The sequence below is a fragment of the Equus asinus genome, chromosome 5 (genome assembly GCF_041296235.1).
Source record: "Equus asinus isolate D_3611 breed Donkey chromosome 5, EquAss-T2T_v2, whole genome shotgun sequence".
Classification (NCBI taxonomy): Eukaryota; Metazoa; Chordata; class Mammalia; order Perissodactyla; family Equidae; genus Equus; species Equus asinus.
In genome coordinates, this window is record NC_091794.1 from 77623155 (window position 1) to 77648962 (window position 25808).

The 25808-nt window shown below is 45.9% G+C and overlaps 1 protein-coding gene across 11 annotated transcripts in view; it reads right to left on the reverse strand.

Annotated features, from left to right (window-relative positions):
- MAST2 (microtubule associated serine/threonine kinase 2) overlaps nucleotides 1–25808 on the reverse strand; it is a 210882-nt gene that overhangs the window by 10238 nt on the left and 174836 nt on the right. For 8 of the 11 annotated variants that reach the window (XM_044770695.2, XM_070510008.1, XM_044770694.2 and 5 more), the window contains 12 exons: nucleotides 24992–25067; nucleotides 22479–22499; nucleotides 20609–20687; nucleotides 18225–18379; nucleotides 16224–16299; nucleotides 13516–13725; nucleotides 8894–8995; nucleotides 6493–6625; nucleotides 5614–5675; nucleotides 5262–5347; nucleotides 4620–4828; nucleotides 3435–3573 (listed from right to left, as the gene is read on the reverse strand). In XM_044770695.2, the coding sequence (XP_044626630.1) occupies nucleotides 3435–3573; nucleotides 4620–4828; nucleotides 5262–5347; nucleotides 5614–5675; nucleotides 6493–6625; nucleotides 8894–8995; nucleotides 13516–13725; nucleotides 16224–16299; nucleotides 18225–18379; nucleotides 20609–20687; nucleotides 22479–22499; nucleotides 24992–25067 (1348 nt within the window). The remainder of the gene's footprint in view (nucleotides 1–3434; nucleotides 3574–4619; nucleotides 4829–5261; nucleotides 5348–5613; nucleotides 5676–6492; nucleotides 6626–8893; nucleotides 8996–13515; nucleotides 13726–16223; nucleotides 16300–18224; nucleotides 18380–20608; nucleotides 20688–22478; nucleotides 22500–24991; nucleotides 25068–25808) is intronic. The other 3 variants (XM_044770697.2, XM_044770696.2, XM_044770698.2) reach the window with 2 other exon arrangements.

The following is a 25808-nucleotide window of genomic DNA, read 5'->3' on the forward strand; positions in this document are numbered from 1 at the left end:
GGTTCGGATCCTCGGTGCAGACATGGCACCACTCATCAGGCCATGATGAGGCAGCGTCCCACGTGCCACAACTAGAAGGACCCACAACTAAAATATGCAACTATGTACTGGGGGGATTTGGGGAGAAGAAGAAGGGAAAAAAAAGATTGGCAACAGTTGTTAGCTCAGGTGCCAATCTTTAAAAAAAAAAACAACTCTGAATAAAATTGGTATAGAAGGAAAGTAGCTCAACATAATAAAGGCCACAGATGACAAATCCACAGCTAATATTATACTCAATGGAGAAAAACTGAAAGCTCTCCCTCTAAGAACAGGAACCAGACAAGGATGCCCACTTTCGCCACTCTTATTTAACATAGTATTGGAAGTCCTAGCCAGAGCAATCAGGCAAGGAAAAGAAATAAAAGGGATCTAAATTAGAAAGGAAGAAGTAAAACGGTCACTATGTGCAGATGACAGGATTTTATATATAGGAAACCCTAAAGAACCCACCAAAAAACTTTGAGAAATAATAAATGAATATGGTAAAGCTGCAGGATACAAAATCAACATACAAAAATCAGTTGCATTTCTATACACTAACAACAAAGTAGCAGAAAGAAAAATTAAGAATATAATCCCATTTACAACTGCAACAAAAAGAATAAAACACCTAGGAATAAATTTAACCAAAGAGGTGAAAGACTTGTACACTGAAAACTATAAAACATTGCTGAATGACACTAAAGAAGACACAAAGAAATGGAAAGATATTCTGTGCTCTTGGATTAGAAGAATTAACATAGTTAAAATGTCCATACTTCCTAAAGCAATCTACAGATTCAACGCAATCCCTATCAAAGTTCCAACATTTTTCACAGAAATAAAACAAAGAATCCTAAAATTAATAGGGACCAATAAAAAACCCCAAATAGCCAAAGGAATCTTGAGCAAAAAGAACAAAGCCGGAGGTATCACCTTTCCTGATTTCCAAATATACTACACAAAGCTATAGTAACCAAAACAGCCTGGAACTGGTGCAAAAACAGACACACAGATCAATGGAACAGAATCGAGAGCCCAGAAATAAACCACACATCTACGGTCAGCTAATTTTTGACAAGGGAGCCAAGAACATACAATGGAGAAAGGAAAGTCTCTTCAATAAATGGTGTTGGGAAAAGTGGACAGCCACATGCAAAAGAATGAAGGCAGTAGACCATTATCTCACACCATACACAAAAAACTTGAATGTAAGACCTGAAACCATAAAACTTCTAGAAGTAAACACAGGCAGTATACTCTTTGACATAGGTGTTAGCAGCATATTTTCAAGTACCATGTCTGACTGGGCAAGGGAAACAATAGAAAAAATAAACAAATGGGACTACATCAAACTAAAAAGCTTCTGCACAGCAAAGAAAACCATCAACAAAACAAGACAACTCAACAACTGGGAGAAGATATTTGCAAACCATATATCTAATAAGGGGTTAATATTCAAAATATATAAAGAACTCATACATCTCAACAACAAAAAAACAAAAAACCCAATTAAAAGATGGGCAAAAGATCTGAACAGACCTTTTTCCAAAGATACACACATGGCCAACAAGCACATGAAAAGATGTTCAACATCACTAATTATTAGGCAAATGCAAACCAAAACTACAATGAGATACTATCTCACACCTGTGAGAATGGCTATAACTAACAAGGAAAGAAATAAGTGTTGGAGAGGATGCGGAGAAAAGGGAACCCTTATACACTGCTGGTGGGAATGCAAACTGGTGCAGCCACTATGGGAAACAGTATGGAGACTGCTCAAAAAATTAAGAATACAAGTACTATACGATCCAACTATTCCACTGCTGGGTATTTATCCAAAGATCATGAAACCACAAACAGGTAAAGACATATGCACCCTATGTTCACTGCAGCATTATTCACAATAGCCAAGACTTGGAAACAACCTAGGTGCCCAGCACGGGAGAACGGATAAAGAAGATGTGGTATATATACACAACGGAATACTAGTCATCCATAAAAAGATGAAATCTTGCCATTTGCAACAACGTGGATGGACCTTGAGGGTGTTATGCTGAGTGAAATAAGTCAGAGGGAGAAAGTCAAATGCTGTATGATGTCACTCATAAATGGAAGTAAAAACAACGACAAACAAACACATAGCGACAAAGATTAGATTGGTGGTTACCACAGGAGAAGGGGGGTGGGAGGGGGGAAAGGGACAGTTGGGGACATGTGTATGGTGACAGATGGTAATTAGTCTTTGAGTGGTGAACACAATGTAGTCTACACAGAAACTGAAAAATGATGATGTACACCTGAAATTTATATAATGTTATAAACCAATTAATGTTTATATAATGTCATGTATTATATAAAAACTTATATAATGTTATAAACCTCAATTAAATAAACAAATAAATAAATAAAAAGAAAAGGAACTCAGGTCTGTCTAATGTCAAAGTCACTTCTCACTACAGAGGCTTCTCACCACATACACGCCAAGCTGGAAATCGGGCCGACGTCCAGACTCCTGCTCCCTTGCTTCTGCTTCCACCCCGACACCTTGCTGTTTCCTTTCTGCTTCCCAGCACTACCCCGCTCTTCTCCATCCCGACTCTGTTCTAGGGCAGGCAATGTTTTGGGCCTGGTCTACTGCAAGTCTCCCTATCTCTGTCCACGGCAGTGGTCTTCCTAAACCTACACCAACATCTGAGTGTGTCAATCTATCCACCTCTGCTTCACAGGCCCTTCAAAAATTCTAGGACCCTTTAAAATAAAAATAAAATTTAACAAAAGGACCCTCGAGGACCTAATCCCTGCCTATCTCTCCAGCCTTATCTCCTACTACTCTGACCAATTTGCAGTCTCAGTCTCAGTCACACTGTACTACTCGGAGTTCCGGAGCAGTCACATTCTCTCACACTTGTGTGCCTTTGCAAATCCTGCTCTCTAGCTTTGGAAAGCTCCTCCCACCTTTTTCCATCTGACTAATGCCTTCCGAGAAGCAGCCTATACACAGTTATTTCTGTCTCCCACATGAGACTTAAGTCCCACAGGCCAGCACCTAATTTACAGCCCAGAATATAGTGCTTGGCACAGAGCAGACGTCAGTAAATGCCGAAACACTTGTTCAGCCATTTCCTAGACGTGCTGATTCTTTTGTTCCTGCTTGGTTTCTTGAGCAGAGCTCCTCAGTGATCTTACATGTCACCAAAGCCTTACGATGCCCCTGCCAGACCTTGTTGGCAATGGTCTTTGCATGTGAGGTGGTCAGGGGCTAGAGCACTAGGCCTAGATGGACACCCACAGGAGCACTGTTTGCTAGCAACCATTCTGGGATAGATTCAAACATGCTGTGTCTGCCTCCAGTTATCTAGAGATCCAAGAGGGGGACCTTGGGCAAGGGACCCAGATAGTGGGCGTACTTGTCAGGCTTGAGGTCTCGGTGCACGATCCCATAGTTGTGTAAGTACTCCAGGGCTAGCACAGTTTCCGCAAAGTACAGACGCGCCATGTCCACAGATAGGGCCCCGATGTTCTTCAGCAGAGTGGCACAGTCTCCTCCTGCAACAAGCCCAGGCCACCATGAGGGAAGGATCTAGTTCCTGCTCCAGACGGTCTTAGGCTTACAGTCTCTGAGGCCCCAGAGGAGAGAGCCTCACGCAACACCCTGGTGCTAGACTGTAACTCTTGCTTCTCCCCCGTTGGCCTGGGTGGGAGACAGTGTGGAGGGAGCAAGAGGGAGGCGAACCTGCCAATGGCTGCCATGGCCACTGTTCAGGCCAGAGAGGGAAGGAACCCAGGTCTCTAGTTGACTTGTAGGGACAGGATTAAGGTATTTTAGGATGGGAATCCTGTATATTGAAACACACCTGGCTGAAACTCCAGCATGTGTTCATTTATTTCCTTCCCGTTGGCTGTCCTTTAGTTTTTGAGTAAAGCAACACTGTAAACTCCCAGCGTGTACTAACCAAATTAAAGGAATTTTGTTCAGCTTCAGCCTCAAGACTGAAGTAAAACATCTTTGGAAGCAGCACACAACAGTGAGAAGGGGAGAGGGGAGGCCACTGGCAAAGCTGCTGCCCCTCTCCAGAGCTGTGCCCCGTGATGCTCTTCCACTCCATCCCCGGAGCATTTTGTGTGGTCTTAATGGGGGGCTCCCCTTCACAAGCCATCAGCCAGGGCAATGGCTTTCCTTTCTTCCGAGGGCCCAGATGCAATCCTCCCAGCATCCAACCCTGGGCTTTTATGGCTCTGCTACCTCCCTTGTTCCTGCCTGGCGCCAGCAGTAGAGACGGTACAGGCTTTGGGGTGCAGGATTCTATACTTCCTGGGTGGACACATCCCGTCCCAGAGTGCCTCTCACTGCACCTGACACGGGCAGCCTCAAGGCAGCTACTGCTCCAGAAGCCTCCTCCTATGAGGGGCAGGGAGTCATGTGTCCACTGTGGCCAGATGGTCCCTGAGATCCTAAGGCAGAAACCAATTCCAGAGAGACTGGGAAGCTGGGCCCTGAAACTTCACCCTTACACAAAGCTGTTGGTCTCAACTCAGGGCTAAGTCTCAGATTGTGCCTTGGCCTCCAAGTCAGGCCACCCTTCCCCCAGTACCTTCAACATACTCCATCACCATGCACAGGTGGCGCTTGGTCTCAAAGGAGCAGAACATGCTGACCACAAAGGGGTTCTCAGCAAAAGTCAGTATGTCACGCTCCACGAAGGCCTGCTGGATCTGGTTCCGCAGGATCAGGTTCTGTTTGTTGATCTTCTTCATGGCAAAGCGCTGCCGGGTGGGCCTGTGCCGCACCAGGAAAACAGCCCTAGGAAACATACCCATCCCATCCCCCATGGGCCCTCAGCGCATGAGCTGTGTTCTCCACCACACAGAGCAGGGGTGGCCAAACTGCTTCATCTCATACCTTATAAATGCACAGAACAAAAGAGCAGGGATGTGCTTATCAATAAGGATCTGGGCCCCCTGCCCACAGAGCTTGTCAATTTCTTGATCTACCAAGTCCTGAGGACATAGCTCAACCCTTCCCCAGAGCTCAGCGAGAGGAGGAAAGCTAGCAAGAGGAGTGGGAACCTTGTGTGGGAAAGGAACAACGCTCAGATGTCAGAGGAAATGGACCTCTTGCCTCTCCAGGAGGAGGGAGAGGGTCTATCTCGAGGCATCTGCTGCCCTGAGGATTGGGCATCATACTCTAGAACTAAGAGCCCAAGTCCCAGCCACACCCTGACCCCTGCCTTTACCCATAGGCGCCATTACTGATGAGTTTAATGGTTTCGAAGTCCTCTTCAGAGGGTGTCTTTTTAGATGTCAGAGATGCCCCACGGCCCTGGAAGACAAGGGAAAAGGCAGGAGGCAGGTATGCTTCTCAGAGCCCATGTGCTTGGGGAAGCTGTGGCCCCAGCATCAGCTCAGCTCTTAGTCCCGCTGCAGCCTCCTGCCCATTCTTCCCCAGGAGCTGAACGACTTCTCAGATAGTGTCTGCACCGCCCCCCCTCCCCTCCCTCCTTCAGCTATTCTCTTGAAGAGAACTCACAGCCCTTTGCTTCATAGGGCCCAGGCTCTAGGACTGGGGCAGGAGCTCAGGGTCTTTACCTCGACTGAATCATCTGTCTCCGGAGTATCAGGACTGTCATAGCTGCTCAACTGAGCCACTTCTAGAAACAAAGCACGGACAAGGGAAAAGTGAGTGTGGCAATGTTGGGCATCTCAGCACTCCACTCACATCAACGACAGGCGTGTGTAGGGTCAGCACTGACGCTTTCTGCATCAGTCTGGGATGCAAATCTAGTCCTGTGGCTCTATCCCCAGTGTAGTCACAGCTTTTGGACTTGTTTGCCAAATAATATTGTCACTCCTATTTCTAGAAGTCCAGTGACATTCAAAGGCCTGGCAAATTCTATAAAGCTTCCCTCAAACTTGAGACAATTCCCGGCAAACAGGGCGCAAAGCTGGGCTCTCCGTCCCCATCCTGCTGGCTGACTCTGCTCTGCTGGACCAGGATGGGAAGCAGGAAGACAGGAGTAGGACAACTACAGACCAGGGACCTGGAAGCCCATGGTTCACTCAGGGCTCAGCACGAAGTGGAAGAACGGAGACACCTTCTGAAGGCCTGAGTCAGGACCACCCCAAACACACAGGAAGACTTGCACGGTGACAACAGGAGAGGCAACCATGCAGATGAGGTGACCATTTTTGGAAATGTGACTGTGGTCCTTTGTTGTTGACCTCTTTTGACCTTAGGCTCTAAATCCAACCCAGCTGGGCCCAAGGCAATCTAGGTTGGGTTATACCAGACAGACGCGAACAATTCCGAAGTGGGGGCTGTTTTATGAGAGAGTTCCTCCTATAGTCCTGAGGCCCCTGATGCTGTGTTGTCGGTGTCCAATCTAATCCTCTTCTCCAAGTGGCTTCCCTGCTGTTAGACCTTGTTGGCTGTGGGGCCTCTTTGCAGCCACTAGGCAGCATACTCACCCTCTAGGCGATCCCGTGTGAGGCCCAGTTGGCTAACGATGTAGCGGGGAATGTCACATTTAATCCCTTGTCCCTCTTTGGCGTGGCCCTCAGCTGCTTCTAACAGGTGGTAGAACTCTTCAGGGTCAAACTCCTGTACCGGGGAGAGAGGTGGTCAGTGGTGAGAGCTACAAGTGAAGGCTGCTGGCCTCTTTGGTTTTACAACATATACCCAGAGTAGGATGAACAAGAAGACTTCGTCTTTGTTAGGGGACACCCCTGCCCCTGAATACCCAGAAACATCATGATTCAGGGATCATGAGAATGGGGACAAAGCTGTCTGATAGGTCACCTCCAGACTGGACATCCTCAGCATACACAGTCTCCCCAGCAACAAGAACCAGAGCTCTCGGTTTCAACAGAGTTCAGCCTATTCACCTGGTCCAAAGCCTTCCGCCACCCAGATGGCCGTGTCAGGCGTGTTCACACACCCAGTCCAGAGGAGCAGTCCTGCACCCTCTCAATTACGGCTCACAGCCCTGGTGGCACATGCGTGCCTTCAGATATTTACTGAGCACCCCCCCCCGTGTGCAAGGGCCTGAAGGCCAAGTGGAACAGAGCACAGCAGTCCTTGTCTGCACGGAGCACATAATAATGAGGAGCCCATTTACCGAGTGCCTACTAAGTGCCACCCTCTGGGCTAATCCCTGATAACACCTCTATAACCTTAGGGAGGACATCAAGGCTCAGAGATGCACTGACTTGTCCATGGTCACAGAGGTAGGAACAGAAAACCAGTATTCAAATTCAGGCCTGACTCCAAGCCCCTGTTTAATCCTGGACTTCACGTTCTTGAGAGGCCCCGTGCTTCTCCATAACCCCAGCCTCCACTGCTTTCTTCACCTCTGTTCTCACTATTTTGGAGAACCAAATCACTATCTATCTGGATATAATCTAAAGCAGACCTAGAAGTCCTTTTAACTTCTTATTCTTCCTCAGTCCCTGTCTAGCCAGAAAGTCTACCTCATAAATCCTCCTCTATCTGCTTTTCTTCTCTGTTCTCTTACCATCGTCCTAGTTCAGGCCACTCCTCTCTCACATGAAGTGCCTTAAGTGCCTCTATTGATTTCCCCGGCTCATCTGCCCTCTCTTCCAATTCTATCCATGTTGCAGCCAGAGTAACCTTTCACAGGTGTAAATCTGATGGAATGTTACTCAGAAAGAAATAGGAACCAGTTACTGCACATGCAACAACTTGTATGAATCTCAAAAGAAATTATGCTGAGTGAAAAAAGTCAGAACATACTATACAATTTCATTTATACGAAACTGTATAAAAAGCAAACTTATCTGGGGTGAAAGGGAGCAGCTAAGTGGTTGCCCGGGAGTGGAAGGCAATGGGGGGCAAGGGATTGACTCCAAAGGGACACAAGGGAACTTTTGGAGGTGAAAGATTTTCGCTATCTCAACTGTGGCGGTGATTATACAGGTGTATATTTGTTAAAATTCACTGAACTGTATACTCAAAAGGGATATATTTTATTGTATGTAAATTATACCTTAATATAGCTGGTTAAAAAAAGTAAATCCGACCATGTCACATTCTTACCGAAACTTTCTGATGGCTCCAGGGGCCTCAAGGATAAACGCATGCTCCTGAGCTAAGAGCTTGACACCCTCCATGGGCTTGCCACAGCCCACCTTCCAGGCTTATACCCCGCAATTCTCCAAACCCAATCTGTACTCCATCGAATGCCCCTCCCATTCCTCATACCTGAGAAACTCATAATCATCCTTCCTGTCGCTGAGTGAGCTTCATGCCCCCAGGGAGCTTTCACTGAATATCCATCCCAAGGAAAGACTAGAGCACTTCCTTCTCTAGGTTCCCGCTGCACCTTGTACTTACCCCAGTTGCAACACTTCTTGCAATGTCATGTTATTATTTACACGTCTCCATGCCCTATAAGAGACTAACTCTAGCTCACTCCACTGCAGTGGAAGCATCTTAGGATCAGGGACATGCCTGTATCTCCAGTGTCTAGCATCAAGTAGGTACTCAGTAAAGTGTTGCTGAATGATTAAATGAAGGACTTAACTTGTGCAAACGAAACTGGTCTGTGCTCCTTACCCCCAAGGCCTCCACTGACCTGGGGCCTGCCCACGGTGGGTTTAGGCCAGACTAATAGCTATCCCTGCCACACCCCTCAGGACCAACTATTTTTCCTCACAGGAACTTGTTTGGTCCCCCAACGCTTGCATATCATATTTAAATAAGGACTTCAGCAGCAAAATGGCAGTAGGTACCACCACAGTTTTGCTGTTAGCAGGATACTTCCACTACACCCCCGACTCCCACTCCTTCCTCTATAGCCCCACTCCCACCCCTCCAATCCCCCCACTAACCTTTCCAGAGTCCACTCACCAGGCATTCCAGGAGACGAGCTGGGCGGGCAATGACAATCATCAGCTTTTTCACCAGCTGCACCACAAAAGCCACTTCTGAACTCTCTGAGCGCTCATGAGCCTGTAGAGAAGACAAAGGTTGCTTAAGCAATCCACTGGCCCAGCGTGCTTGAGCTAAGCAGGACCTGGCTGGACAGAGCAGACTACAGGGAGAAACAATCTGGCAGTAGAGAGAGTTCCACAAAGCCAAGAACTTAGAGAAGGCCAGTGGGCTGTGAGCAGGAGCAAGCTGCTCATCAGGAACCAAGTGAGCTTCAGAACACTTCATGACACCAAGGAATGTCACACAGACACACGGCGTTACCTCCACCCAACAAGCTTCACTCATCCTCCAGACCCCAGCTCAAGGGGCAGCTCTCAATGGAGCCTTCACTGATGTTCGCTCTCCCCTCCAGACAGGCTGTAAAGACTAGAAAGACCTCAAAGCAGGAGAGTGATGTGACCAACAGGTATTTTAGAAAGATCACTCTGGCTGCAGTGTGGATGGTGCACTAGAGAGGGCAGGCCTAAAAGCAGGGAAACCATTAACAGGCTACTGCAACAATGCAGGTGAAAAAGGCAGTAGGAAAGAGGGAAATGGACAGACTGGGGCCATTTCAGAGGTAGATGACTGAGTAAATCTGAAGGGTGGAAGCAGCAAGAATGAAGGGTAACCACAACTACAATTTTAGGGATATTTCAGTGAACTTATAAATGAGATAGGAAATATAAGAAGAAAAATAGCTGTGGTGAGGACAGGTAGAGAACATATTACACTTGGTTTTAGAGAAAAAGCAGCTTGGTGGGAAAGTTCTGTTGGGACCTGTAGCAATTGAGGGATCTGTACTAGATACTTTCTTGGGCATTTGCACAGCCCAGGAGCCTTTCTCTTTTTTACGAAACTGCTCTGACTTCTACAAGCCACGTTTGTATCATGTGGCTACACTTTCAATAGCTGACCTGTGTGGATTACTTTCCCAGGAATTTAAAAGTGGATGGAGAGACAACTGTTAACATAGTGTGGCAGAAATGTATAATCTACTCTTGGGTGAAAAGGGATGGCCATATCTACCAAAGAGATAGAGAAAAACAAGCACAAAGAAAAACAGCAATGAGAGAAGGAGGACAAACACTTCCTGGGCTCTCCACAGGTTCTGGTTTCTAGTTCTGGTCCTTTCTTAAGGCCTTGTTGCATTCCTGTCTTCAATTCCCTAAGACCTACCCTTTTTATCTTTATAATTAGTTTCCCTTTCCTGCTTAAATTACTCTGAGTTGGCTTTCTATTACTTGCAACCAAAGAATTACTAACCAATCTGGGACTCAAAGTGGAGAAGTCTAATAATCAGCTGTGAACACCGATCTGGAGCTCAGACCAGGGACAGAAGCAGCCCAAGGTGGGAACCCTCAGAGCACTGAGGACAACTGAAGACATGGGAGCAGATGACGCTGATCAGGGAGAGTGTGAGAAAAGGAGACAGAGGAGAACAGGCGCTCAGGACGGTGCCCTGTGGAACACCCGCATTTAAGAGATCGGCAGAGCAGGAACTTGTGAAGGGGCAGCAAGACTGCAGGGCACAGTGTCATGACAACCAGGGGAAACAAGATCAAGGAGAGGAGTGTAAAGTTCTGTAGAGAGGGGAGGAGAGGTGAGGATGGAGAGAGGTCACAGGATTTGGCAAGTGGCCCATTAGTTCCTTGATGACTTTTGCCTGAAACAGTTTAATGCGATGGTGGGAAGGGAAAGCAGAAGGCGGAGACTGAGTACAGAATAGGTTCTCAGGAAAGAAAAATAGCAAATGAGGATCATTTAGAGAAAAAAATGGTTATGAAATGAAGAGAGAGGTTGGGCATCTGGTGAAATCTTCTTTATTCCTTTAAGGCTGCGCCCAAATATCAACCCTGTGAAGCCACATCTGAGGCCCTTGCCCCTACCACATATAAACACACAGAATGACCAGAAGTAACTGCACCCTCTTCCAGGTTCCCCTAGCTGTGTGCTCACACCACATGGTACTATCACAGGTTTTATAATTAGCAGTCTGTCTTTTTTTTTTTTCCTCAAAGATTTTATTTTTCCTTTTTCTCCCCAAAGACCCCCGGTACACAGTTGTATATTTTAGTTGTGGGTCCTTCCAGTTGTGGTATGTGGGACGCTGCTCCAGCACGCCTTGACGAGCGGTGCCATGTCTGCGCCCAGGATCCGAACCAGCAAAACCCTGGGCTGCCGAAGCAGAGCGCATGAACTTAACCACTCGGCCACAGGGCCGGCCTCAGTGGTCTGTCTTTATACACCAGAGGGCCTCCTGAGTAGAGCAGCTGTGTCTTCTGTTCCTCCCTCACAGGCTAAGCCTAGCATAGTACCTCTCACACAGCAGATGTCAGTCAATGTTGGCTAAGTGTTTGAAAATGTATGATCCCAGGCTCTGGAATAAGACAAACCCGGGTTTGGGTTGTAGCTCTGCTGCTTAAGAAATCAGTTACCTTGGGGTAACTTAGCCCTTTTAAGCTTCGGTTTCTCATCTATAGATTTAGGGGATAATAATAGTATCTTCCTTACAGTGTTGTTATGAAGATTAAATTAGATAAATTAAATGAGATAATATAGTGTCCAGCATGTATTAAGTACTCTATAAATGATAGTGATTTTTCTTATTTTAAATGTAAATTTTATGGTGCCATTTTAAAATTTAAAACCATTCAGTGATTCCCCATTGCCTTCATGATAAAATCTAAGATCCTCACAAGACCCTTCAGGCCTCTGTGTTGCCCCCCACGCCCCAATTCATCTACCACCTTCCCCTGCAGGCCTCTTCACTCTAGCCATGCCAAACTACTTTATCTGCAATTCCCGGAATGTACCCAGTTCTGCTACACTTCTGAGAGGTTGTTTATACTGTTTCCTAGGTGTAGCGAACAACCTGCTCATCAAGACTCCACTTTCCCTGAACTCTCCAGGCGGAGTCAGCACATCCTCCTCTGTGCTCAGAACTGGCCTCTGTTGAGTGCTCATCAATCACACTTATATAATAAAGAGAAGCGAGATAATTCACACATGGTGCTCAGGGTGGTGTCTGGCACACAGTACCCGTCAATAAATGAGAGCTGTTATTTTTACTGTAAATAGATGTTGATGGGTCTGTAACCTTGAGCTAGAACCTGCACTGAACTTTTTTCTGCTTTCCCAGGGTCTAGCAAATTAGGGAACAAATGGCGCACTGGCCCCATTTCCAGTGCTCTTCCTACTGCATCAAATAACCCACCCCCAGGGCAATGAGACTGGAAAAATGCCCGAAGGTTTGGGGCAAGGTGCTGACTTTGGCCTTTCAGAAGCTCAACCTTATCAGACAAGCAACCTTGTGGCTCCTTCACCGGCTGCAGCACTCCCTGATTCCTCTCCACTGCTGGAGAGCTGTTAGAAAGTTAGTCTTAAACAGAAACAAACAGCTGACAGTGACTTTCATGGGGCTTTAGCTTTCTAACATCATATTTCTACCTGTGTGAATTTAAGTAGAACACTTTTGTAGAAGGAAGTATGTTTTCATCTACTAAATCAAAACCTTTCTCACTGTGACTCTTGCTCACTGGGCTAGCATGTCTTTCAGGGGACAGAGAACAATCTGCTGCCCACTATATATGAGAAATCTTCCAAAATTTGACAGCAATAATCATGATCGTCTTTAGTCATCCTTTCTCTAGATTCAACTGTTTCCTAAATTTAAAAAAAAAATTCCCTGCTCCTATTTCTAGACTAACACACCGAAGTTCTGTTTGATCATTAGCCCAGGGTTCTCGGCTCAGTCAGTACTACACAGAGTGAGGTCATGGGTCTGGACTGGGGAATACTCTAGTGACATGAAGAGCCCTGGGGAGACAGGCACATCTCCACTCTCCTAAGCTGTACTAACGGTATAATATGTGGCAACTGTGATCTGAGTGGGAAGGCATCTGACCACTTTATTGTAGAGGCCGACAGGAAAGTGAACACCAGAGCAAGAAGCAGTAGTTAAGAACTCAGTGTAAGCTCTCTGGTCTTGACCATCTCTGGATTACTTCACCTTTAGCCTCCCAGACGCTTTTCACACTGCAGAGGATCAGGTCCCTACACACAGAGGCCCCCATCAGAGAACTTCTCAGCATGCAAACAGAATGTCAGTCAATAGATAAACCCATAGTGCAAGCCTCGGGCTTGTTTTCCCTTGGCCGAGGAGAAACAGTCCTAAGGCTCTGCTTACACCAATATTTCTACTAGAAGAGAGCCCACTACCGCCACTGGGCCACTTTTTGGCTTTGGGTTACAAATCTCCTAGTTAAGTATTTATGAATACAACAATTTTGGAGCCTCAGCCAGTGTAAGTGGAATTAGAAAAAGAAAAGACCCACAGAACTGAGTTCTCTCCACACCACACAGGCTTCTTTCAATAATGCAGGGGACTGAGGAGGAACCTAAGCCCATCAGTACCACACTTGGCAGTGGGCCCTGCACACTGGCAAGGAAGTGGCAAGCAGACTGAGAAGACTGGGAACACCGTTAACGCCTTAATCTTGGCTTTGTCTGCTACCCGTGTGGAGGATTCACCAGAGTTCCAGCACAAGGACACTCACATCTTGCAGAAGTTTCTCTAAATTCTCTTGAAGTTCGTAGAAATAGTGTGATGTAATAAGGCCACTCCGAGATTTATCCAGGCAGTCTCGGGCCATCTCAATCACCTGATGATGAATAAAGCTCAAGGTTCCATCTGCCAACGGCAACACACTGTCTGGAGTGTTGGAGGAAATGAATTCTGCTAGACGCTCTTCCATTTGTGCAGTGGCCTGGGAATAAAAGCAGGAAAAGTGACACTTCCCTTCCTGTTCCACGTCAGGTGGAGCCTAAAGGACCTGGTAAGAGTCTAAGGATGGGCTCTGTGATCCTGGTCTCCTGATGTTGCACTTGGGAAAACTGGTGACTGGAGACGTGAAAAGATCACCTTCAAGTTAAATCAAAACATTATAATCGAGGCCCTCCCTCACCTGGCCTTGTCTGTCTCCTCCACTCCTCAAAGGGCATGCTCTCCTGCTCTGAGGATACTGAGTGTTTGTGGTTCTGCTCCTTGATGATGCTGTTTCTTCTGTGTAGCTTTTTCACCCTGCCAAGCCTGCGTGGCAAACTCTTATTACTCCTTCCAATCTCAGTTCAAGCATCATCTCTCCTCTAGAAGTCTAATTCCTCCAGGCAAACGAGTTTCCTTTCCTCTGTGCTTGCAGTGGGCCTCGCAACCATATAAACTTCGTGTAGGGACACTGCTGGTTTGTAAACCTGGTTCTGGACTGGGAACTTCTTCAAGACAGAGAGAATTTGATTTATCTCAGGATCCTCTCACTTGACCTCAAGAGCCAACTGAGCTAAGCAGATGCTCAGAAGTATTTACTGAAGGTGTGAACCTGTCTGCTCATGGACCTGGATCCCCAGCAGAGCAGAATGGGGGTCTGGCTCAGAAGCCTCTATGGGACCTAACTGGGCAGTCACATCAAAATGACAAGTATACATCAGTTAATAAGTTCCTAGCTGCCTAGCTAGGATTCGGCCTGTTTTTCTTTGCCACCAGGTAGCAATTTCAGATTTCCAGTGTGTGTTTAGGGGTGCATGTGTGTGTATAAACACATATATGTGTATGTATATATGTATACACACACACACACACACACATATATATGGTATGAGTGGAGAGAGAGAGGGGAGAGAAAGGGGGAGGAGAGAGGGAATGGAAGGAAACGAATTCTAACATTTTCTCTACCAACAGTTCATCTTACATGAATGATTTGGAGACATGCATATAAAACATAAAGATACAATACTAGAATGACAGCACAACACCCAATACACAAGGGAGAGGGGGAAACATGTGAGATGGACTTTGAAACACCATACCCTCCCAAACTGCTTTATAAAGGACTGAGCATAACAAAATGATCTAGCTGTTCGTTCTGCCCTCTTCCTCGCTCTTACTCTCTAGTGACTGCTGCAAGGCTAGAAAGCATAGACCACAGGGCACAGGGCAGCAGAGAAATAATAGCTAACACTTACTGAGTGCTTACTATATCCCAGGCACAGTTAGAAAAGCTTAATGCTCATTAATCCAGACAAACTCCCTAAGAGATAGATACTCTTATTATCCCAAATTACAGATGAGGCAAATAAAGCTCAGAGAAGGCAAGTAATCTGTCCAGCGACATATAGCTAGTAAGTGGTACAAGCAGATTTGACCCCAGGTGGTCTGGTTCCAGAATCTGTGCTCCTCCTTACTGCCATACTTCATCGTGTATGTCAAGAGGGAAAGCACAAAGGCTTCACACCATTTCCCTAGGCCACCCATGTGTGTCCAGGAGACTCAACCTGAGTCTGGAAAAAGGACACTATGAGAGGAGCAGGGAACCACACACGTAGATTCTAGAGACGGATGAATAGGTAGACCCAGGGAGGTCCGGACAGAGGATGAAGAGAGAGCCTTGAGGACTTCGTGGTCCCTGTTGTCATGGACAAGGAGCCCACGTCAGTGCCCTCATTCTCTCTCAGACAGAGCTGGCTGTTCTGCAGGAACAGGGTCTTTCATTAGGAGGCCAGGTCAGGGTGTATAGGCATTTGGTGTTCAAAAAAATCCAAATTGTAAACAAGGTCCTAGTGCCACATACAAGGTTTATAGCCAAACTGCAGAGTTGTGAAGATTATTTTTTCTCAATTATCTCAGGATAGTAACGTAAATTCCTCTCTCAGCATTTTCTTGCTTGAAAACACAAATCCAAATGTAAGCAAGCAACTCTGAGATCCATCTGCCACCTTACTGCTCACTCTGGCTGACTTCCCGCTAGTCCAACAGACCCCTGTCTCTGGTGCCTGGTAACGAAGAGCTGCTTAAGGAATCTTCAGCGAACGAACGTGCTCGCAGAGGGCAAATCCCACTCTAGGGGATCCAGACTCGTGGATCCTGATATGCATGGTTAGAAGCAAGGTCTCCAGCTGCTTCCTTGCCCACTAATACAGGGTGGGATGCCTTTCTGACATTTCCCTCTAGATCCCTTTTCCCTCGGGGAGTGGAGAAACTGAGGCTCTGCAAGTCCAGTCCCCAAACTCCGAGTCCTCTGCTGCCTTCCTCTTCCCCACAGTCTGGAAGCCCTTGTGCTCGTATCCCCCTCCTCTTCGGGGCCTTCTGATTTCCTTCTTGATTACCTCTGGAGACAGCACTCCATCCCCTCACCCCCAGTCTTCCCACCGGCGCTGGCTGTAGGTGCCATCCTCGGGGCTGTTACCAGTCTACTTTAAAATAGATCCTTACCTTGGGAAATCTTTCTTTGTATACATGATTCATCATTATTATTTCACTGTCAAAGGAAACTGGGGATCGTCCAGGACTAAATAAGAAAGAAAGAAACAACTGTGTTACTTTAGTGCCATGGAACTGCCAAAAAGAAAGATGCCCATCTCCAGAGCCCCTGGCCCCCGACTGTCTGTAGTAGGCACACGCTCCCACCTTAATGAGTGCTGATTTCTAGAGCATTCCTTATTCCTGGAGCTGCCAGAACACCTTGTTCAGCTCAAAATGGTGACATCTGGAGCTAGGATACCTTCCTGTAAGAAGCCTGGCCTTCACAAAGGCCTCTGCCACGGCCTGAAAAGGCCTAGAAAAGGAGGACACTGCTCCTGAGCACACTGGTGGCTTTCCTAGGATGACCTCTCTGATAACAGGACTCTCTGGATCTTCTTCGCTTTGGCCAGTGGAGTTGGGCATACCCCAGATGTTCTAGGAATCAAATCAAATCAAACCACCACCAAAAGAATCAAAGAAAGACAGTGTATACCTGGATCTTCTTCCAAACAGGCTATAGCCAATGGGGCTAACTTGGGCTCTGCCTTGGTGGATGAGTGAGCCCAATTCAGCCTGTAGTGAGTTATAAGCCTGGGTCATCTAAATCTTCCCCTTTACCCCATGTGTGGTTACATCTCCTTAAAGGGTTTCAAAGTTTCAGCCACATAACTGAATGGGTATTTGGGTCCTGCCCAGTTGGGTGCCCCTGACATGTGATCCCAGCTGAGCTAGGTTCAGAACTGATCCTCTGCCTTTCCTCCCTGGAGTGGAACACCATCTGCCTGCTGCATCAGTGCACATTACCAAGTTTTTTTAAGAGTGATATAGCAGGGATTTCCCTGAGGTACTGTAATCCTCTCCATTTCAGATGGCCTAAAGGCTACTCTTTACTCTGTGTGGCTTGTGGAAAGCACCAAGATTCAGGTATTCCTCTGTGTGAGACAAAGAAAGGCCCTGGATCCACACTTGACACTCACTCATTTGTATTTCTGATCCTTTGCACTGCAGTCCTAGTCATCATCTTCATCAATCTCTGAACCTGAACCAGTCTTGGTGGTCTGGCTCAGCTCACTCTGACACTCTCGGTGCGGACATCACCCGAGGGGATTCTTCCTGGGAGACACCTCTCCTCTGGGCCCCCACCCTGAACATGTTAGCCAATTTATTATTTCCCAGGCACCCTGGAAAGCTGTGCTCAGTCATTACAGCCATGCTCATTTTAATCTCCATCTCCTTCCTTAACCTGGAATTTGGCATAGATTTGCCAGCTAATGACAAAGAGCCAATTAATCTAAGGAATTCACAGATAACTCAGTTGTTAAGGTTTATTTGGTATGATGAACCCAGGTGGTTAATGGGAAATGAGGAAGATTCAGATGGGCATTTAATTCTGCTTCTGCAATGGGCTTCTTCCCCAAGTCAGCCACAAGTGTCCTCAGCAGCAACTTTTTTAGCTGGCCTAGTTCATATCCCCTGGGCCTCTGGGTTCTGCAGCCAGGTAACCATCAGAATAAATGATACCATTACTCTCCTCTTACTAAATGGATTCTAAAGTATATTTTCACTGCTAACTACTTTCAAAGGGAAAAAAAGAGGGGCCACTTGACAGCATCATCAGGTACCTCTTGGGGTGGTGAGTAGCGCTGTACCTGAAGCCAAAAAGGGCTTGAGCTTCACTGGTCTTGACTCACTCAAGCTGTGCCAATGTGCTAGGCCAGGGGCTGCCAAACTACAGCCGGCAGACCAGATCTGGCCCACTGCCTGTTTTTGTAAATAGAGTTTACGTAATGTCTGTGGATGCTTTTGCACTAGAACGGCAGAGTTAAGTAGTTGCCACAGAGCTTCTATGGGCTACAAAGCCCAAATTATTTCCTATCTTGTCCTTTATAGAATAAGCTTGCTGACTCCTATGGTGTGCAAACAAGCTGAGTGCCACAGGTACTGGGGCCTTAGGCAGAGAGCACCCCTCACCTGAGGCTGCGGGAGCGGGGCCGCATGGCTGGTGACTGCCGTCCCTCCTCATCTGGTACGCTCTCTGTGCTGAAGTGCTTCGTCAAAAAGTGCAGCTCATCGGCTGTAGGCTGGAAGGGCAACTGGTGTAGCTTTTCCTGTGAGGAGCATGATGACTAGAGGGGAAAACATTAAAAAACAGCGTTAAAGACAAGTCTAAGGGCAGTCCCAGAATGGAGAAGGACTGAAAATGGTCTAGGACTTCCCAGTCAATGTCAACTCAAAGTCAAGTCAAAGCGGGCATCCTTTCCCATGCTCCCTTTAGCCTCCACTGTGCACGACCCCGTTCATCTCTACCTCTTTAGAGCACTCAGTCCCGAGGAAGCCAAGATACCAGAGTCCTTCACAAGTCTTGCAGGGAGTTGAACCCAGATGTTCAGGAGATTCAAGAGCTCCATAACTACCTAGGGAGACTCTTTAGGTGGCAAAAAGCAGGTTCTTCTGCATGAACTCTTTGCCCCCAATGAAGTTTTGGCTAGTTGGAATGGCAAGTAATTAATAAATCATGCATCCTATTTTAGGAAATGTTTTAGGTATGCCCTGCCTACAAATGACATCCTCATAAGTTTTCCCTTCCACAACCTTGGGAGAGCCCCTGGGATGGCTCAGTAATGTTTCCTTTTGGCTCTTATCCAAATGACAACTGGCTTTGCTGAGGCTGTGAAGGTTGTGTCCAGACTCTAGGGACACTACAGGCAAGAAAATCCAGCAGGGAAGAAAATTACTTTTAGATCTGGAACCCAAAAATTACACTTGACTCAAAAATAATTAAGAAGTCTAAACATGGCCCAGTGACTGAGGTTCCAGACAAGAGCCCACTGCCAATCACAACAGACCATGAAAGGCAGTGAGCTGAGCTCCTACAGGCATCCCCACAGATGCAGCTCTTGCTGTGGCAGCCCCATTCAGCACCCCGATCAGTGAATTCTCCATACCTGGCAAAACTGTCTAAGAGAGCAGGCAAGCCTAACACCATCAGCTCAATTTCTGTTCACCAAGTGATGAAGGATCTGGGGTTTAAATATCTAAATCCATCGAGAGTCAAAACTGCAGCATCACGTTGAGCGAGCTCCGTTGCCACATCTAAGCCTCAACACCAAGTGAGAAATCAGGATTTTTTTGGCTAACAGTGTACACTTCTCTCATGGAATGCCATAATACATGAAGTTGTAAACAGCTTGTGGAAAGTCTCTACAGGGCTCTGTCTTGGCCACATTTTTATAAATGATTTAAATAGAAATTGTAAAAAGTATCTTCACCAACCTACAGCTAATATGAAGCAAAACTGGCATTTTAAAGTATCCCAATAAAATAAGCTGGAGCAACTGGTTGAGTCTATTAAAATTTATTAAACAGGAAAATATATGTACATTACATAATATGACTCTTACTTTGGGTCTAAAAACATAACTTGTTTGAGTAAAGGATTATGGGGAAAAAGGTATTTACTAGGGAAAAATCTGAAGCTGAACAGTTGCCAAAAGACCAGTGAGATCTTTGGATTAATTTAAGAGGTCAAGGGAGGTCTAGGTCAAGGGAGGAAATGATACACCTTTTACCTGCGTGGGATTCATGAACATAGGCAAACTGAGCTGAGAAGACCAGAAGAATGGTGGAAGACATGGGGAACCGGTCACCCAGTCTGTGGCCTAATTTTACATGGCCTGCAAAGCCTAAAATACTTACTCTTTGGCCCTTCACTGAAAAAGTTCGCCAACCCTGTCATCTTGGCTTCAATTAAAGTTGCTCAATGAGGAAGACTCATTTTAGGGTCAGTTGTGCGTGCTGTGTTTTAGGCTAAAACTTTCTCTAAAAGAAACACAACTAGAAGATTTAGAGACAGGACCAGTCTTTTTGCCAATATGCATCAAACTTGAATATCAAATAACAATCATTCTTCCCTCCTTTTTTTGAAAGAAAATGATGAAAAAGGAGGTGGAGGGTCTACCAGGCCTTTGGGACATAGGAGAAGTTATCTGCTCTTGGTTGCACTTCTAGAAATAAGGTAAGGGGAGCAGGGGAAGCGTGCGTAGGAGCCCCCATGTCTGGCCTCACTGGCAAAGTAGAAGTCTATCCTCAAGCCCTCCTCTGACTCCACCAGGAAGAAGTGACACCCAGAGAGCATGCTGGCTAAATCTGTCCAAATGCATTCAACGGATCTGGCCATGGTTGTTAAGGGCCATCAGCCCTCTGCCCCAATCAGCCTCATCCCCAAGCAACCTCTGAGTTTGGCTTTAGAGGAAAAGTTGAGAACCACTTCGCAACACTGTATGGGTACGGAGCAATAACGTTTAGGAAAGTATTTTCTCAGGATGAAGGAAGTATGGCCAGATTTGGCTACTTACTGAGACAGTAGAGCTAGGAGTGTTGGTTCCATAGCCTGAAGAAGGCAAAGAGGCCAATGACCAACGCCGTCCATCAGTCCTATTTAAGAAAAGAATATTAGGCAGTTTCTACAGGACCCCACCCTGAGCCCAGGGCCTGCCTGTCTTTCCATCAGCATTTTTTGGGCAGTTAGTTCACTGGTAGGCTCTTCCTTGTCTCAAGACAGTGCTGCTCGGTCCAGTACATGCTTTCATATCTCTCTCCTACAAAGGGCTTACTGTTGGGTATTTAGGAGTCCATAACTTTGAATAAGAACATCTGTTATGAAATACTGTAGTTTTGGAATAAAAATCTTTGTATTCTCAACTTATTCATTTTTAGAGAAGCAACGACAGAGGACTCCATCATAAGGCATCATCATAAGGAGAGAATTGCCACTGAAATGCAGCGATTTCTTTTTTTGAAGGCTCCACGTGAAGGGCTCTTTGGTCTTCCCAAGGCCACTGAGTTGACACCCAGGAAGAAGTGGACCACCATCTGGGTCTGAGTATAAATCAATCAATGCAAATGTTCAAAGGCTACACTAGGATCCATTAGGACCCATAAAATCAGTCTTTGAGAATGTTTGCTAAAGAGTGACAGTAACCTTACAAAAGTGGAGTGAGGTGGCATAGCCTTGGCTGTATATGAGACTTTGGGGCAGGCTTCCTGCTGCTCTTAAGAGGATGCACCCTAAAGCTCTCCACAGAGAACCACAGTTCTTTGCTTTGCTGTAGAGGAGAAAGAGCAAGCAGGTATCTGGTTTGAAGCTTTTATAACATGGAAAAGTGATTCTTTCCTGGACTGTGGGATGTGTTGCTACACAGTGTTCTTTCTTGTGGAGCTTGGGGGTATAGCCTGCTCTGGCTGAAGCTGGAGAAAAACTTCTTTGCTGCTACTGACAGAATCTTAGAATATTAGCAGTGCAGGACCATTAGCAATGGAGGACCTTTAGAAGTCAAGTTCAATACCCTCAATCTTTGGAGAAAACACTAAGACCCAGAGATTTGGGTGATTTATTCCAGGCTTTCCAGTTAAGAGTGGGAGTGGGGAGGCAGGGAGGAAGAAGAAAAAAGAAGAATCAATCTTGCTAGAGCTTTTCCTTTTGAAGCATTTCTCCCACCCCCACCAATACCTAACAGCTTTTCCTACTGTGTTCTATAAGGGGCAGCCCAGGGTTCCATGCTACATGCACATGCCTCAGACTTCATGCCACCCAGGCAGCCAGCTCTGCTGGAACCTAGTCTCTGAGGCAAAGAAATGTCCAGGAGGCTGCTCAAATATGATGTTCTCTCTGACCTCTCTGTTGGGTCCTGGGAGTTGTATACAAGAAAGCAAATCAATTCCAGGAAAACAGAGCTCAGCAAAGATAGGACTAGTCTAACTCCGGGAGGGAGTTCCCAAACCCTTGTCAAATACACTTTTTCGCAGATTTTTCTTCTTTTAGATAGAAATGGAAACCAATTGCATGGCAGCCATTTTTCTGTAAACTGAAGAGTAGGAGCGACCAGAGTCAGAAAGAAATGACACTATAGGATGTCTCCATTTCCTCTACATGGTCATCTCACTGGGCAACTGAGGAAAGTTCTGGGAATGAGGGTGACTTGTCACTAGGCTCAGAAGCTTGGAACTAAGCAATTCCTGCCTCCAAGCACAGGAGCTCTGAGCCTCGGTTCCAGCAGGTAGAGGGCCTTAGGGCCCCTTTGCTAGAAATGAAAGGGCAAATGTTCACACCCACAGTCAGAGAAGACTCATCACAACCAGATCTCACCAGGCACAAAACCACAAACCATTCCGTCTGGCCATGCATAGCAGTTTCCCAGCCCCTCTCCCCATCACGCCCGCTATTACCTGTCTGTTCTGTGGCCATGGCTGTAGTGAAAAGACACATATTATAGTGAGAATCAAAGGGAATCAGAGAGACTGATCTGTTTGACCCCTGGCATTTGGTCTAGCTTGGCAGAGGCAAACCTTCCACTTAGGAATGTGTGGAATTTTGAAGAGAAATAGTAGGACTGATGGGTCTATCCTTAGTGTTTCATCAACTCCGTCTTTTGTGTGATATTTCAAGCTAATGTGATCCTATACGGCTCAAGCCTGACTTCAGTAACCTAGGAAACACACTTCCTGAGTACCCTGTTTGGCAGAGTTGAAGTCCTCGTCTCCACCCCCACCAATACCTAGCCGCTTTTCCTATTATGTTCTGTAAGGCGACAGTCCAGGGTTCCATGTTCCATGTACATGACTTAAACCTCATGTCACTTAGCACAGACCTGTCTGGATTTCAGTGGTAATACCTGATCCTACTCCTAAAGCCCAGGGAATGAAGTAGATACAAGGGAACCAATGGAACATGCTATCCCCTCTGCCTGGAATGGTCTACACACCTGTGTCCTCACTCCCAACATGGCAGGCTCCTTCTGATCCTTCAGGTCTTAGCTTCCTAAGTCAATCCTTCCGAGCGGCCTTGCATGACCACCCAGGATGGATTGTGCGCCCCATTCCCTTCCTGTGCTTTCATGCAGCATCATGTTCTTTCCCTTCATGGTGCTTATCCCAGTTTATAACACCTATTTGTTTGTTTGCTTGTTCATTATTCTTCCCCAGCACTCATTCAGTCAATAAGCACTGACAGAGTGTTTATTATATACGAGGAGACACAGCTTTTAACATGTTAAGGCATCTCTATTAAAGGTGCTTTGAGATTCTGATTGAGGGGAGATAGAAAACAAGCAAATAAGAAAATATCAGGTACTGAAAAGTATTAGTTTGAAACTAAAACTGCAAGATGTGATGGAGAATGCTGAGGAGGCTCCTTTATATTGCACAGTTAGGGAAGGCCTTTCTGAAGAGTTGACATTTAAGATGAGAAATGAAAGACAAGAATGAGGTAACTAAGTGAAGATTTGAGAGAACAGCATCCCTTGCAAAGAGAACAACAAGTGCACAGACTCTACTAAGTTTCAAGCAAGTAGGGGCTATGTCCATTTTGTTACCACTACACAACTAAGTACTCAGCATAGTGCCCGGGCCTACTGGGTACTCAGTAAATATTTACTGAATGAATGGGAAATGACTCAATGTCACAGGTCCTGCCGTCCCAGCTTAGACCTAATCTGAGTCTACAGTTCACACACAGTCAAGGCAGGAAGTCTGGGATAAGTAAGAATTTCCAGCTGGGCTGGAAAAACAAACACATCAGTCCAGCATATTCTTATACCGTAAAGTGTTCCTACCTGGATCCTTGGTTAACTAATTGGAAGTTACATGGGGTAGGATACATGAGTCCACGGGACAAACTCAGATGATATTTGTTCTGAATAAGGCAACTGGGTCAGGAGGGGCACCCAAATTAGTCACACAGAATCCTGGAGAGGAAGAGGGAGGATTTCTTTTGAGTTGTCATTTGAATAGTGAGTTAATGCTGTTTCAAGGAATCTGCTCTTTTTATCTTCTCTCTTTAAAAAAAGTCATCTAAGTATACAAACTGCTCTGGCTTCTAGCTGTATATATCTTTCTCCATCTATTAAAGATTCCAAATCTGGAGCTGTGATTGTTCTAGTGGTCTCAACGCCAGAGACTGACGCTAACCAAGAATATCTTTAAAAATAAAATCAAAGAACATGAAGTTTGCCAAGAAAATTTTAGAAAATGTTCTGAACAGTAAATCATTTGTGTATGGAACCTTGCTAGGTGGTTTGAATGACTCATCTCAGTCAGCTCGGTACCTCTCCAGAGGCCAGGTGTTACCCTGCAATAGGCTGACCTGCCAGGATTGTTACTATGGGCCAGAGATAAGTTTATGTCACTTCCAGAAAGGGGTGAAATGCATGGAGGAATATAAACATGGCTCTGTAATGCACCAAATCTTTCTAAATTCCTGGGAGGATAAGTGAAGACCCTCCAGTCTCTTTATCCCCAAGGAGAGAGGAATATAAGGCCCCTTCTAGCTCCTTGCAAGTGGTTGAATTAGAGGACAAAGAGTGTAACTTGGGTCCTCCTGGGAGGAGAGCCCGTTTTCTCATCTATCATGCCAAGACAGCTCTCAATCAAGAGTATAATGTTTTAAGACATATCCTCAGGAAACCAGGGACTTGTGCTTAGGATTATAAAAATATATCTACTTCTAATATCTACTCACTCATTCCAACATTCAAACACACATATCTAGAGCATCTAGAAAGCAAAACTTGAAGAAGACAATAATGACCTGGGCAAGGAAAGCAGGGAAAGAATTTTGATGGCTGGTACCTCAGGTAACACACTTGGAAGGGCAGTGCCTCAAAGGAGGAAGGTGACATTTAATTGACATTCTTGCAAGTGCCACACATGGCAGTCATAGAGGAGGTTTTCTATCAACTTACCTACGGGCAGGAACAAAGGAAAAGTGAGCAGGTGCATTTGGAGAGAAATTCCGGGGGCTGTCCAAGGGACTGTTAACTGCGGACAGAGAAAGGAAAAGAAACCCTCCATGAGGTTTGCTTCTCAGGAGGGCGGAGATGACCTTTAGGGAAGAAATATTCCCCTAGCATTGGCAATTAGCACATATGATTATTTTTTTCAGGCCCAACATTAGTTCAATGATTATCTCTTTGTAAAAGTTTGGCAGCCCAGAGGTTTCTCCTTTCTTCCTAAGTTGCATGTAGCCATCTATGTCTCTCAGATATTCATTCTGGATCCAGCAGCAACTTGCCAATTTCCTGCTCTCCTAGGAAGACCTCAGACTCCAATGTGCCTAATCAAGTTAACTCAACTATCCAAAACCTTGAAGAACTCATTCAGCGCAGACGGCACAGCCAAATACTAAAATATTTCTCAAAGGGCAACAGGACTACTGGTCCAAAAGTCTCTTATACATATATCTCTGTACACCGCATCCAAGGAGCCAACCCAGAAATACGTGTGCTTAAGGGAAACTGAAGTTCTCAGGTAGGGACTTAGGAGAGCAATGCTCCTTAAAATAGTCCATACACAAGGCCCCCAAGCATGCAAAACATGCTCAGCCTCCTTGCAATGTAGGAATTACCTCCATCTATTTATTAGTTTTCATATGTCCCCTGGAACTTGCTAACTCACAGCTCAGAAGCTTTGAACAAAACTGTGTGCTTACCTTTCCACTAGTCACAACAGTTCTCGAATTTAAGCCTGCCATATTTTTCTGGTCTAACTTCCAGCTGGGGG